Raw genomic sequence first — 14,721 nt, 5'->3', positions numbered from 1 at the left:
ATCCTTGCAACATGTCAGCAGTCAGAGATGCTGGCATGATCACATCAGGTAACACAGGAGCATGGGTTTGTTGGTGTGGGTTTACTGCAGGGATGATGATAGTCTTGGGAACAATGGTTGAAGTCACTGAACATGTGCACTTTGCAGGAGGTTCTTTTGTGTCAGGCAGTTTGCACTTGGGAGCCATTTTGTGGACAGGAAACAGTGAATCATATTCAAACAACATACAATTTATATATGCAGTAAAGAGAATTTAGGGTTGTTCTGAGGGGGCACACCTCCTAATGCCACCCAATGCTGAGTTATTGAGAGTCCATCCACCATGCAGACTTCTTTTGCTATCATCATGGACTGTGGTTTTACACATGGGATGTGGAACTCTCTATTACCAGTAGCACAGGAGTCATGATAGGCAATTTGATTTTGGAATGGAGTGAGGAAGCAGTCTTGATTGTTGGCTTGATAGTTCACATGTGCTTGACTATACAAGTGTTGCTGTTCAGTGTAGGTGCTGTTGAGATCTGTACTAGATAGTAAGTAGAGTAAAATGCATATGTCAAGGACTTACAGATGTAGTTGGACCTCTTTTCTGGGAAGTGGAGAACTTGTTTACACATTAAAAATACTCATAATCAGGCTGTTTGAGATTGGGCATGTGAGATGACAAGATTAAACTCAGCATCCACTTCAATGAAATCACCTCCAGCAAGCAAAATTTCATGAAGATGAGATATTACTCCAGCATCATCCATTGTAAGTAATTCAATCCCCCTGTTCCATTTCCATGGATACCCCAGCATCACAGGCAAGTTGGGGCATTGGGAACTGAATGTTGCAGTCATTGTCTGATGAGCAGTATCACTGTTGAGTTGCACACCGTCACACTGAGGAGAAAAGCATCAGATAAGTTGATAGTGATCAGCAATTGAATCACTTTAAAGAACACTTGACATTGCAAATATAGCCTGTGGTGGAATTGAATGGATCTCAATGGCAATTTCAAGGTATGGCTGGCAAAGTTAACTGAAAGGTTGAGGTGGTCCAATTGGTTTTGCCATGCAATGGAATGCCCACCTGAAGACAGAGTCAGATGTTGGATTGCATATGACACTGTATTTACATCATTGTAGCCCATGAAACATGAAATCTCCTGAGCTGGGGGTCAGCAGACATAGTACATACCCACCCCAATCTCCAATGCCACCCAATCCAAACTTGCTGTGCAGGTAGCCATAAATGCAAACTGATATCAGATACAGAATGGTTGTTTCCTCAGTTGCAGGTAGCATTTTGTAGACAAGCATGTGTGAATGGAATTTATCTGTCAAAGTGGGATCTCTAGCTACAGTGGCCCACTTACCATGTGCTCAATGGAGTGTGGGAAGCATTCCCACTGTTGCAAGGAAGATACAACCATTCATTTTTGGATGATACAGTGGCTCACAAAATTGTCCCAATGATTGCATGCTTTTCATTAATCATGGTGTAGTCAGTAAACTATCATCATCCAGTCCAAGGGGTTAGTGGATGGATCGAAACAGCTGGTGATGGCTCTTTCATGGGCCATATTACATATTATTTGGATAACAACTGGTGACAGAATACCCATATGAAAATGACAGCTCATTGGGACAATTTTGGAACTTTATGGTATACTAGGGATGCAGTCCTTGGGGACACATATAAGATGATATAAGATGCTCATCAATGCTTACATAATGTATCATATGGTCTACTAAATGATTTGTCAGCAATCAAACAAAGCCAAACTATGATTTTGCACCACTAAGCCTCTTTTCTGTGACACAACTCAAGAAATCATCATTCTGGCTCATCAGGGAAGTTCTTGCAAGGCAATCTCAGCAAATACTGGTGTACTCTCTAGTATAATGAATAGAATATTCTCTCAGAAACACAAGTCCCTTTGGATACCTGCTAGCAGTCCTCCCCTGCATTGTTTCCTGGCCAATGCCCTACATGTCCTGAAATTAAACAGTACTGGGCAAGCTGAAAATGGTATGGAGGTACAATCTGGCATTCAGCCCATCATGAACACACCAATCACCTATTTGCTAGTGCATCACAGCCAAAGAAAAGCTTGTTTGAAGGCTCAGATGAAGCACAACCCTTGGGTGCAAATCCAGTATCATGAGGAGACTGACTAGACTGTACTCTGAGCTGAACTGTGGATCACTGGGAAAGGGTTATTTCATCATATAAGACCAAAGAAAATATCCAGCACCAGATAACAAGGCAGGAATTCACACCCTGGAAGCTTCATGTCATATCCCTCCCATGGTACCTAGAGTCTAATGAGGATTTTGCTTCACCCTGACCTCTATACCAGTTTAACCTTCACATAAATGCACTAGTTAATGGGTGATTGGTTTGTTTATGATAGACTCAATGCTAGATTGGACCTCCACATCATTTTCAGCTCTCACAGTACTGATTAGTTCCATGACACACAGGGTATTCGTGGGGAAACAGTGCAGGGAATGACTGCCAGAAGGTTTCTGAGGAGACCAATGGTGGTGAGAGTATATTCTATTGTGTCATGGCAAGGAGGCCTAGTGGTGCAAAATCACTGTTTGGCATTATTTGTTTGTTGACAGGTCATTCAGTAGACTATGTGATACATTATGTAAGCATCTGTGTTCACCTTATATCATTTTATATGTGTCCTGAAGGACTGCATCCCTAGTATACCATAAAGCCCCAAAATTGTCCCAATGAGCTGTCATTTTCATATGGGTATTCTGTTATCAGTTGTTATGCAAATATTATGTAATATGCTTATGAGAGAGCATTACCAGCTGCTTTGATCCATCCACCAACACCTTGGACTGGATGATGATAGTTCACTGTCTACACCATGATTAATGAAAAACATGCAAACATTGGGACAATTTTGTGAGCCACTGTAGTTGCAACATTCTCTGGCCATAAATTGGCTGCTAGAGGATGCTTGGCAGATGGTAAGACATGATGTATGATTGGATTATTGTGCAGAAGAGAGGAAGTTGCCACTTAGAAAAGTATTTTATATGTTTGGAATACCCCTCAAACAATTCTACTTATGTACATGCAAATTAAATAGGGAGAGCATGTACATGTTGGACAAGATAATTTGATGTCATACTGGAGTCCAAGATGGCAAGACAATCCAACTTGAGATGGAGATCCTGCTTCACTGTTCTGCCTGCTCCCATACCACCCACAGTTGCAAACCCATGCAACCATGACTCACATTCCTGGGTTGGACAATGAAGCACTAGACTGCCTTCTTGAGGAAGCTGAGGATGATCCCACTGATGATGAGGTCAAGGCTTTTGCCTTGGACAGCTGACTATCCACCCTTTCCAGCACCCACAGCCTGTCCATTGTGCCCTCCCCTTCTTTCCTTCCTACTTGCCTCCATAACCTCTTCTCCCATGATACCCCTAACCCCTTCCATGGCTTCTCCTGCTACCTTCATTCCACCTTCTGCACTGACTGGGGACAGTCAGCATTCAAAGTCCCCTGCAGGGGTGATGTGAAGTACAGGTTTACCCTTGGGTGACTGGGCTTCAAGACCAGGTGTCAGGGGCTAAGTCTGGTTGACTAGAGTCAAGGCCAGTGTAGGAATAGGAAATCAGATGTACCTAGAATTAGTAATTAGTCAGTGGTGGGTGAGTATAGTGCTTGACCCAAGAGGGAGGTTCTTGCTGGAGAGAAAAAGTGTAGTAAAACTGTGACAAATGCAAACTAAAAAGTATACTTAGCTCTGTCTGTCCAATACCTTCTGCCAGTCCTCCTGGCACTTTGGGTACTCCCCAAAGTAATAATTCTGACCTCAAAAACTCACCAAAATGTGAGACTAAATCACCCTACTGCTGAGGGCCTCTGACATGGATTTCTTTTATGGTAAACTGAACTTGCACGAACACAGCACATGTGCTTAGTCAGCAATGCGGCTGCTCGCCACTAAGTCCAGTGGTACAAACATGAAAACAAAAGCAAGAGATAAAACAAGTTCCTCAACCCCTAAACTCCTGACCAAGATGAATTCTCCTAGGGAACTCAAACTTGTTCCCTACATCTGAGGGGTGGTTTAAAATTTGACCATCCTCAGTTGTCCTCCTCCTTGCACAGACACCCTTGTCTTTGCACTTGCTCCCCTTGACCTCACTACACATCCTCACCCTCAAACTCCCTCAAATTCACCATGCCTCCCTCACTCTCTATCCTCATCCCCTTCAACCACAACTCTTCACCACTAACCTTCTCGCTACTTGAACATGACTCCCTTCTTTCCCAAGACTTGCTCCCGGCCTTGCAGAACAACCCTCTCTGCCCTCAACACTTCTTGCCCTTGGATGTGACTCTCTTTGCCCACAATTGCCACCTGGCCTCGAGCACTCCCCTCACCACCCAAACTTCGAACCAAACCACAATGGGGATGAACTCCAGGCAAATGAACAAGTGAGTGATAAATCAAGTGCAGAGTAGAGCAGGACTGCTCTTTGAGCCACAGTCTTGGTGCGAAATGGTAATGCAGTGTAGTGCAGCACTGTGGCCAGTACAGCAGAGATTGGCCCTCTACAAGGCAGCTCAAAGATGTATATGTGTACCTAAAACAAATCTCAATCAGTTGTGTATTTACTATCCTTATATGCATGTGCTCTTGATCATTGTTCATCCTTAAGATGACTTAGCACAAGGAAAAATGCAGAAAACTTAAAACTACACATCAGAGTGAGTAGAATCACCCCAAAGGCTAGTACAACTTGGTTGAGCAACATCACATGAAGCAAAACATCCTGGTAAGGAAGACTATATATCAATACTCTCACTGGGTCCCTCTCTATACTGTCCTTCTCATTCTCATACCATCAACTCTCTGCATGCACACACACTTGACTTCTTGTACTTCAATCAGTACCTTGTCTGGTGGCCAAGGCCCTTGCACTAAGTGTCACTGAATGACCTCAAGTTGCCCACCTTTGTTTGCTACTCTTTTGACCCTAAACACAAAGGATACTGGCATAGTATATGTTCAAATCATAATAAAGCATGTCACCTTGGATCTGTATATCCTCAGGCCCTCTCCAAAGATAGGTCTTCAACCCTGGCAGGTACAGGTGCTAACTTCTTTTGATCCCAAACTTCGGCCTTCCACCTCGCAGTCAGGTGGATGGAGTCTTGATACCAAGTACTGATGAATGGCTTTGAGCCATCCATCCCCATCAACCATCTTTCCTTTCGTGCTAAGGTGCCTGTACTTTGCAGTATATAGCACTTGAATCAAAACTGAAAGGGGCACCTTGATCTCGTAATTCCCCTTCCTGACATATTAACTTGAGCATTGCCTTCATGCTCTTAAGCATGTCCATCCTTGACTGTAGTCTTTGCATACTCTAGAATAATGTAGTTGTAAGTAAAACAATGCAAAATAACAGGAATTTCTTGAACAAAAATGAAATGTCAAGCTATCCAGCTTGTCTAGTATAACTCCAATGTCTCTCGCAGGTTGCATGATCTCTCATATCCTCGACAGTCAGTGTCATAGTTCTAACAGGGACCATTGTAGTTGTCCCAAATGATCCTTTACAGTCTGCTGCTTCCCTTCATAGGTCATCATAGTCATGTGTATCACATTCACAGATTGTCAAAAACATCTACCTTCCCTAGAGTGGTGAAAATGTAAGTAACACTTCCTAAAACCAAAGTAAATCCTTGAGCCATCAAGCTCAGTACCCACACTTGTTGTGCCTTGTCTCCATCAAATGACTCTTCCTATTTCACATGGCTGTCAATCCACATCCAGTCCTGTCATCATTGCTAATATCCACTGTGCCACCTCCTGGCCTTCATTGTTGAACATCTCTTTTTCTTCGATACTGCACTGTAATGTTGGCATTCTTTCTCTCACATACTGTACCCATTCCCCCCATTCATAGTAGCATCATTGTGCCACATTGTGTCGCTTCACATCAATAGTCTGTTGTCCTTTCCTGTATGTCACTTCCCATTCTTGAACCCTAGCTGCTTGGACAGTGCTTGTACTCCTTTGTATATACCAAGTTGTCCTACAATAACACAGTAGTAAGTGAAACAGCACAAAATAAAAGAGAACAAAGGAGCTATTGAGCTCAGTGCATGAATCTCCTATGGTTCTCCTCCATCAAATATCTGCTTTGCTTCAAATGACCATCGCTCAACCACAACCCATGATACCATCATTCATACTCCTATCACCTTCCACAGTCATGCATATGTACCTTGTATCTTTGGGCTCAACAGCCATTGCTCACACTCATCAAATAGTCCTGTAACTTCTAAGATATATAATGGCTCTCCATTTGTGATGAAGAACACCTGCTCATTGACTTGAAAATGGACAATGAAGCCTGTAGGTTCACATGGGTTGAATGGGGTGCTGAATGCAGATAGGATGGATTCAACATTGGGTGTGGGTGTGACATAGGGACTGAGTGGCTGCATGGGGCTGCATAACCCACAGTGATATTTGGTTGTGGCACATATGGGAGAGAGAGCATGGTGTAGAGGTTTGCTTGACATGGTGGAAGAGTAAGAGGGACAGGGGACGAGCCCATCCCCTGCGAGTAGGCACACACATGCAATGTTTCCAATGTAGGTATAATTGAACAGAATATTGTTGTCACCAATCACTTGGCTGTCTCCAGGCCCAAACATCCCTTGGGCATCATTATACACATTGAATGACTTCTCCAGAAAAGGAACTCACTCACTGATGTCCATGATGTCAATGCCATCAAATGCAATGCTTGCAGAACTCATGTGGACGTGCCTGTGGACACTGGCTGCAATAGCCATGTTGATGACAGTGTGGGTGCCCTCAATGCTGTCCCTGTAATAGATGGAGGGGTTTTTTGTGCCCTGCTGCAGCAAGGTATTCTGTACAATATATATAATGCCCAAATTCTTTATTACATCCCACATGTCCTGCTTGTCTGTGACATTTTCCATATGACCCAGGGCTTTGTGATGTCTCTGCACAATATCCAACACAGAGACAGCATCTCCCTTTGCCAACTGTTTGATGGTATGTCAACCTTTGAAACCATTCTGATCATTGACAAGGTAGGTGTCGACAGTTCGAAACGACACAGCCACTGGCCTTGATGTGAACCTTCTTCCCATAGGTGCATCATCGCTCGAAGATTTGTCAATACTTTGTAAAGGCTTGTATTCCCTGGAACAATGAAGTCGTAAGTAGAGTACTCTGAAGAAAAACTGAACTTTGGGCCTTTGAGCCCACTCAGCATGGCTTCGATGCCTCTCGCATCCCATGTGTCCTGTTGCAACTCCAAACTTCACCTTCGTGTTGCTGTTCATAGTAGTACTTGTGCCAAGGTCCATAAAATTCCCTTGATGACTTCTCTTCAGGCATCTCGTAGTTGTCATATTTGTCATGCTGTATATCAATCCCTTGCTTCTTCGATGATGTCATCTACTCTAGAACAGTGTAACCATGAGTAAAAAGTCACACAACTGAAATAAAAACTTGGGCTGTTGCATTCAGCACTCCTGCTTGTTGGATGCTGTATCTTCAATGATTGCCATTGTAGCTCAAGTCATAGTCTTCATGCTTGTCTTTCTTCCTTGAAGTCACCATCGTTGGTGTGTTTCCTGAGTGTGGCAAGTGGTCGCAATACATGGTGGGTAGACTGCAGGTCGAATTCGAGTGTAGCTTGCTTGATAACAGTGTCGATAGCCTTGACCTCGACCAGCAGTGGGAAAGTCTTCTCCCTGCATGTAGTTGTAGTAGGCACTCGTATTGTGCTCACCTGGATGTCGCCCATACTTTGATGTGTACATCCATTTTCCCTAAAACATCATAGTTGTAAGTACAATGTCTCAATATCGACATAAAACCTTGAGCCATAGGGCTCAACATCTGCACTCGTCACGCCTTTCTCCCATTGAACAGCTGTTCTAGCCTTGCATGGCCACCAATCTGCTTCAAGCCTCATTGTCATTGTTGTTGCTGTTGCTGGATTTAAGCCTTCAGCTTGTCCTGAACACATGTCCCATTTGTAGTAATACTGCTGTATCATGTCACATAGCTTCTCCTTGATGGTCTGCTGTATTTCCTTGTAGATCTTCGTAGTTCCTCGCATCGTGGCAGCTCAGATGTCACTCGAGTGTCGTCTCGCACATCTGTTTTTCCTAGAATAGAGTAGACATAAGTAAACTGGTTTAAGACTGAAACAAAACCTTGAGCCGTTTGGCTCAGTATCTGTGCTCGTCAGGTCTTGTATCCTCTGCGATTGCAGTTGTAGCTCAAACAGTAGTTGTTGTACTAATCCTGTCATTCGTCCATGCAACATTTGCTCATAGATCACTGTAGTTTCTTGAATTGCAGTTGCCAGTACTTTGGTCCTGCTTCATTGTGTATGCCTGTTTTCCCTAGAATAAAGTAATTGCAAGTAAAATGCTATGGAATGTAAACGAAACCTTGGGCCATCGAGCCCAGTACCCATGCTCGTCGCACCTTGTTCCCATCGAAGGAGGGCACAGCATCATCATCATCATTCTTTGTATTGCAATCATCTGGACGTTGCTCGCACATTGTCGTATCTAGCCATTGTTGCTAGAATAACATAGATGTAAGTAAAGCATCTCCAAGTCAAAACAAACCTCTGAGCCATCAATCTCAGTATCTGCCCTCCTCGCACTTCATCTCCATTGAACGGCTCTTCCTGTCTCATATGGCCATCACTCCACATCCCAGCACTGTCATCATCATCTCTTGTAGCCTTGCAATGATGGTCCCTTGTCTCTCTTCATACACCATGTTAGATCCTTGTATGTCAGTTGTACTCCATCACAAATCGTCATTTTCCCTAGAGAAGCATAGACATAAGTAAAACATTCCAAATTCAAAATGAACCCTTGAGCCATTGGCTCTCCATCTGCACTCCTTGTGCCCCATTTCTGTCAAGTGGCACATCTGATCTTGCTTGGCCATTGACCCACACTAAGTCTGATTGTCATTGTCATCATCACTATCTTGCTACTTGCTGCTGTTGTCACTCTCATCATTGTTGCTGTTGCTCATAGTCATGGTAACTTCCATACAGTATGTTGTTCACCCCATTCTGCATATCCTGCAATTGCAACAATCTTGCATAGTTGGCCTGTAACACTAGAGTCATCAGTGTGTAGTATTACTTGTGTGCACACATCCTCAATGCACAGAGCAGTCACATGACTGCACTTAGTCAACATTGCAGGACTTTCTGTACAAGTCCTTTTGGAGGATGATGTGCTGCAGGATTGTCAAGTCTATGGAGAGGAATATACTCAGACTTCAAGTTGGTTGAAGCTAAACAATGAACTACCTATGGAGAGGAATATACTGTAGGTAGGTAAGTAAGTGTTCCAATATAATGAATGGAAGGAGTCCCACCTCAGACTTCAAGTTGGTTGAAGCTGAGGTGCAGTAAGGGAAAAATAAACTGCTAAGTGTCCGCTTTTGGATTACATAATGCTGTGCTCAGTGAACCACAACTAAGGTAAAGGTGATAAACTCCAACAAGTCCTAATACTGAGTGTGTGCATCAATACTCTCGATGAATTCCTGAATACAATATATATTGCTGGCACCACATGGTGTGAGTCAAAGTGTGGTTCAGTGGTGAAAACCAACCAAAACCAACACAAAAGACAAAAAGAGTGAGTGGTGGTGTGCCTATGCAGTACCTAGATGGTAGAACCTGTTCTTTTGGAGGGGTTTTTGCAAGCTATAACACTCAAAGATGAGTGCTGAGGGTTGGGGGGTGCTCCTGATGAAGAAGGAGCAGGAATGCGAGAGAATGCAATAGGGTCGACTGCTGTCAGTCTACAGAAGGATGGATGATGACTTAATTTGATGCTCTGAGCTGCACTGAGCTCAGGGAGGACTTGGAGCAAAGCAGATTGATGATAGATGATAATAAGCAAGGTAGACAATAGTTGGACCCTTAATAAAGTCTCAACTATCAAAGCTGATGGAGGATTTTACTGAGTGATGATAAAAATGTGAGCAAGAGGGGCTCTCTGACATCTTCTTTTTTCTGCTATCTAAGTACAGTGATTTATATACAGTACAGGGGTGTTGCCCTTGGAAAACAAGGTGCAAACACTTGGTAGGTGATTGGTAACTGATGAGTAAGGAATGTAAGTGATGGGTAATCATCTTGGAAAGCATTGGTAAGCATTTGTAAGGATAAGCAAGCCAAAAGGTGAAGGATCAGTAAGCAAAGTCAAAAGATTGGTAAGTATTGGCAATAGGTGAGTCAAAGACAGTCAGAATGTCAAAGTATGAGTCAAGTAATGTCAGGAACTGGGAAAGCACACTGGAACTGCATCAGGGGGAGGCTGTGCATGTCACATCTCAAAGAGATCACTTCTAGGCCAAGGTGGGATGACAGAGAGGCAGCACTGATCTGATGCTGATATAGTACATCCAAAAGTGGACAGGGTGAGTCAGATGTCAACAGGGGTCAAGCTTTGGGGGTCTGTGGGGTGACAGGAGCATAGGGGATTGCAACTTTCCCCCCCCCAAACCATCCTCTCAGTGAAGCAAATAAAAACTTCATGAACAAGGCTCTGTTGGAAGAGAGGATGAATGGGGAGTGTCTTCTGCTGTATCTTGCAACAAGGAGGCAAGATGTGCATCATACTCATCATGGATGTGATCAGGGAGAGTGGGGAACAGTAGATTATACTGTAGCTGTCACAATCTTGGAAGAATGATGGACAAGACTGGTATGAAGACATTGCAGGGAGCAGGGAGGAAGGATCCATATTCTTCTTGGACTGGAGAGACTGAAACAACCACATAAGACCTTTCCAAGCAAATGACAGACCTGAGGCAACCAAAGAACATCCTCCTAGAGGTCATACTGACAAAAAGAACACACTGTCCAAGCTGGATGGGCTGAGAGGGCACAGACAAGGGTGGGATGTACCAGGATGCTTCAGGATGGAAGCTGGTAGGAACTCCTGGTAGATATATGTAACCATGGTCCCTAGCAATGGGGACAAGTGAAATGATTGATGTGGAGGCAGCCATATCAGAAGAATTAGTGAAATGAGCATCTTTTGGAGGGAGTGCTGTAGAAATGTGTGGAGTGCATAAATCCTTTCCAATTTTGGAAGGTAGGATTGTGTGGCTGAGCACTACAAGTGAGTGTGGGAATGGTCTCAGTATCTTCAGAAACAGTGGAGATATGTTGAAAACTGGAATGCCATACATGGGCACTTAAGAACTTTAACCAGTGCTTAACTTGCTCCCTTTCTTTTTCTTTGGCACTGATGACTCATTCTTGTGCAAGGAATGACTGCTGACATTTCTGGCTGTCCTTCTTCACATGAGGGCTATGGTCTTCATCTCCATTCATCAGCTGTATCCATGTCCACCTCACCAAACACCTTTGGTGTGCGACAACAGTTGCAGAACATTTCAAGTGCAAGGTCATCCACCCTTGCCACATTGTAGGAAAAGTCCAAGTAGCTGTATAATATGAGCTTGATGGCTTAGATAACAACAATAAAAATGAAGGGAACAAATTGCTCATCCCAAGGGATTCTGGACTGTTGAAACTAGAAGGCAAGATTCAGCACTTTATAGTGGGAGCAATTTGTGGCATGTGTGGCATGGTCCATGGAGTGGTACTGGCAATGCAAGCAGTGTGAGCAGTATACATAGTTTGTGTGTGGCAGTATGTGAGACATGTGGTGTAGACAAAGTGATAAAGAAACCTGTAGTGACCTTCCAAGTGCCAAAAAGGTATCATTCTGTACCTAAGTACAGGGCTTTATAGTCTGGGCAAACCCAGAACCTAAGTAAGACATGGTACAAGTAAAGGAAGGCTGCACAACAGCACATACATACAAGACAGGCTGGAACAGAGGCTGAGGGCGTACCATGAACACTAAAGGAATAGAGACTGTGGTAAAAGAAAGAGTCCAAAGGAAAGGAAGTGACTGGAGCACAGTGGCCATGGGCACAGTGTAGTGCAAGAGGGAGTGAGGGAGTGGGAAGGTAGCATGTGAACAATGGTGGATGCAAGAGGTCTGGAAATGTAATGGTAGTCACAGAATGGTCGATGATAGGGGCTTACATGTCCAAGGAATGCAGATTCCTTACAATGTGCTTCAACAATTCTACTTGTGAAACTTCTCGTGGCAGCTTCCTTCATGTGACCAGCTTCAATGGCTCCTCGATCTCGATCCTTCTTGCAATAACCCTTGACTCAGTCAACTTGGTGTGATTCATGCACTGTGGCACCCTGTGTGAGTAATGATCTCTTTGTCTGCCAACCTTTTTGCTTTGGGACTGCCTGTGAGTGTTTTGAGCTCTTCAACTTCAACTCTTGTGGGCTTCACCTGTTCTTCGAGCCTTTCTGCTTTGAATTTGAGTGGAATCTTGGACATAAACAAGTCATTGGTTAACTGATGTGCATCCCAGCTGACTGAAAGAGCTTTGATGGGGTCTTCTTTAAGACTTTGATACCTTATACCAACAGTATCAGTAGCTAATTGAGGACTTCAGTGAAAACAAAACAAGGAACCCCTTTGAGTGCACTTGCTCACCTTGAATTTGATTGGGACCTTCATTATGAGTGGTTCTTCCACCAGCACTGGTTCAACTTGCTCGAGCTTTGGCACTTCCTGTAACTTGGGAGTCAGTAGTTCATTCATACTCAAAGAAAACTCTTTCTTCTCAAAATGGGTTGCTGCTGCTGTTTTGATGAGCCTGCTGGGACTTTGGTCTTCACTCTTTGACTTCTCAGATGGACTGCATGGCTGCATGCAACTTGTCAAAGCTATTTTCAGCACTTTCTTGCATTCTACAGTGAGGGATGAAAGTGTTGCAATGTTTGTGAGGTGTGAATTGCTGCTGATGTGGCTCAGGCTATTCTACACAGATAATCATGATACTATACCATTGGAAAGGGGTGACTCTAAGCTTTCCAGAGCACTAAGGTTCAGTCCAAGCAAAGCAATACATGTGGAGATACACCCTATTCTTTCCAAAAAGTGCATTGCAATGCTTTTGTCCCTGACTGGTGAAATAGTGAAAAGTGACCTTTTGATGGGATTGAGGGCATGAAGGATGGGAAAATATGGTTACATAATAAACCACATGATCTTCCAGATGATTTGTCAGCATGTAAACAATGACAAACATTGAATTTGTACCATTAAACCTCCCCCTTTTACCACAACTCACAAAATCATCTCTCTGGCTCACATGGTCATTTTCTTGGGGAAGTCTTATCAAATACTGGTGGCCACTACTGTACCATCAGTATAACATGCTCTCAGGACCATCAGTCCCTTAAAAAACCTGCTGTCAGTCATTCCCTGGACTGTTTCCCCCCCCCTATGCCTGATGTGTTCTGGGACTAATCAGTACTTGGAAGGCTGAGAATGTATTGGAGGTCAATCTGGCACTTCAGAACATGATGGACAAACCAGTCCCCTCTCAACCAATGCATTTCTGGCACAGAAACACTGGTATGGATGTTGGGGTGAGACAAAACCTCCTTGTGCTCTGAGCACCATAAGAGGGTTCACTAGATCTTGCTCTGATCTGAACTGTAGATGACTGGGGAAGGATTATTTGGTCATATGTGACCAAAGGCAATATTTAGGGCCTGATGGAAGCACAGGATTCTGCTCCATGGCAGTTCAGTAGCATATCCTTCTGATGACACCCAGGGGTACAGAGGATTTTGTCTTGCCCTAACTTCCATACCAGTGTTCCTGTGCCAGAAATGCATTGGTTGAGAGGGGACTGGTTTGTCCATCATGTTCTGAAGTGCCAGATTGACCTCCAAAACATTCTCAGCCTTCCAAGTACTGATTAGTCCCAGAACACATCAGGCATGGGAGGGGGAAACAGTCCAGGGAATGACTGATAGCAGGTTTTTTAAGGGACTGATGGTTCTGAGAGCATGTTATACTGATAGCATGCTTTGTTTGGATTGAACCTTAGTGCTCTGGAAAGCTTAGAGTCACCCCTTTCCAATGGTACAGGCATCATGATTATCTGCACAGAATAGCCTGAGCTACATCAGCAGCAAGTCACACCTCACAAACATTGCAACACTTTTGTTCCTCACTGTACAACTGTGAAAAATGTGAACTAAGAAGAATACTTAGCTCTGTCTGTCCAATACCTTCTGCCAGTCCTCCTGGCACTTTGGGTACTCCCCAAAGTAATAATTCTGACCTCAAAAACTTGCCAAAATGCAAGACTAAATCACCCTACTGCTGAGGGCCTCTGACATGGATTTCTTTTATGGTAAACTGAACTCGCACAAACACAGCACATGTGCTTAGGCAGCAACATGGCTGCTCACCACTAAGTCCAGTGGTACAAACATGAAAACAAAAGCAAGAGATAAAACAAGTCCCTCAACCCCTAAACTCCTGACCAAGATGAATTCTCCTAGGGAACTCAAACTCATTCCCTACACCAGGAGACAGGGGCCAAGTCCAGTTGGACCAGAGTTAAGGCCAGGAGCATGGGAAAGTGACCAGTCTTGGAGTGCACACAGGGGGAAGCTGGTCCAGGGTTGGATCTACCTCCCTTGGTCTCAGCTTATGTGCTGTACCCTTATGCAAGCTGGGGAGAGGTCCAGGACAGGGGACAGGGATAGCTTAAGGCTCAGCCTTAGCTATAGAGTAGACTTGAGG

The 14,721-nt window shown here is 43.9% G+C and overlaps 1 protein-coding gene across 1 annotated transcript; it reads right to left on the bottom strand.

Annotated features, from left to right (window-relative positions):
* Positions 1-231: 231 nt before the first annotated feature.
* On the bottom strand, positions 232-1,482 carry F5J12DRAFT_787219 (uncharacterized protein; the record flags this gene model as incomplete). The annotated part of the gene is made up of 8 exons (XM_051743603.1): positions 232-521; positions 569-604; positions 701-884; positions 935-965; positions 1,075-1,110; positions 1,183-1,218; positions 1,361-1,393; positions 1,445-1,482. 8 exons carry the CDS (start codon positions 1,480-1,482, stop codon positions 232-234), a joined length of 684 nt encoding a protein of 227 aa, XP_051594499.1.
* Between the last annotated feature and the right edge of the window lie 13,239 nt (positions 1,483-14,721).

Source organism: Pisolithus orientalis (genome assembly GCF_024613125.1).
Source record: "Pisolithus orientalis strain OTSU chromosome Unknown F5J12scaffold_93, whole genome shotgun sequence".
NCBI lineage: Eukaryota > Fungi > Basidiomycota > Agaricomycetes > Boletales > Pisolithaceae > Pisolithus > Pisolithus orientalis.
Note: the sequence above shows the minus strand (reverse complement) of the source record. Positions and strands in the feature narration are given on the sequence as shown.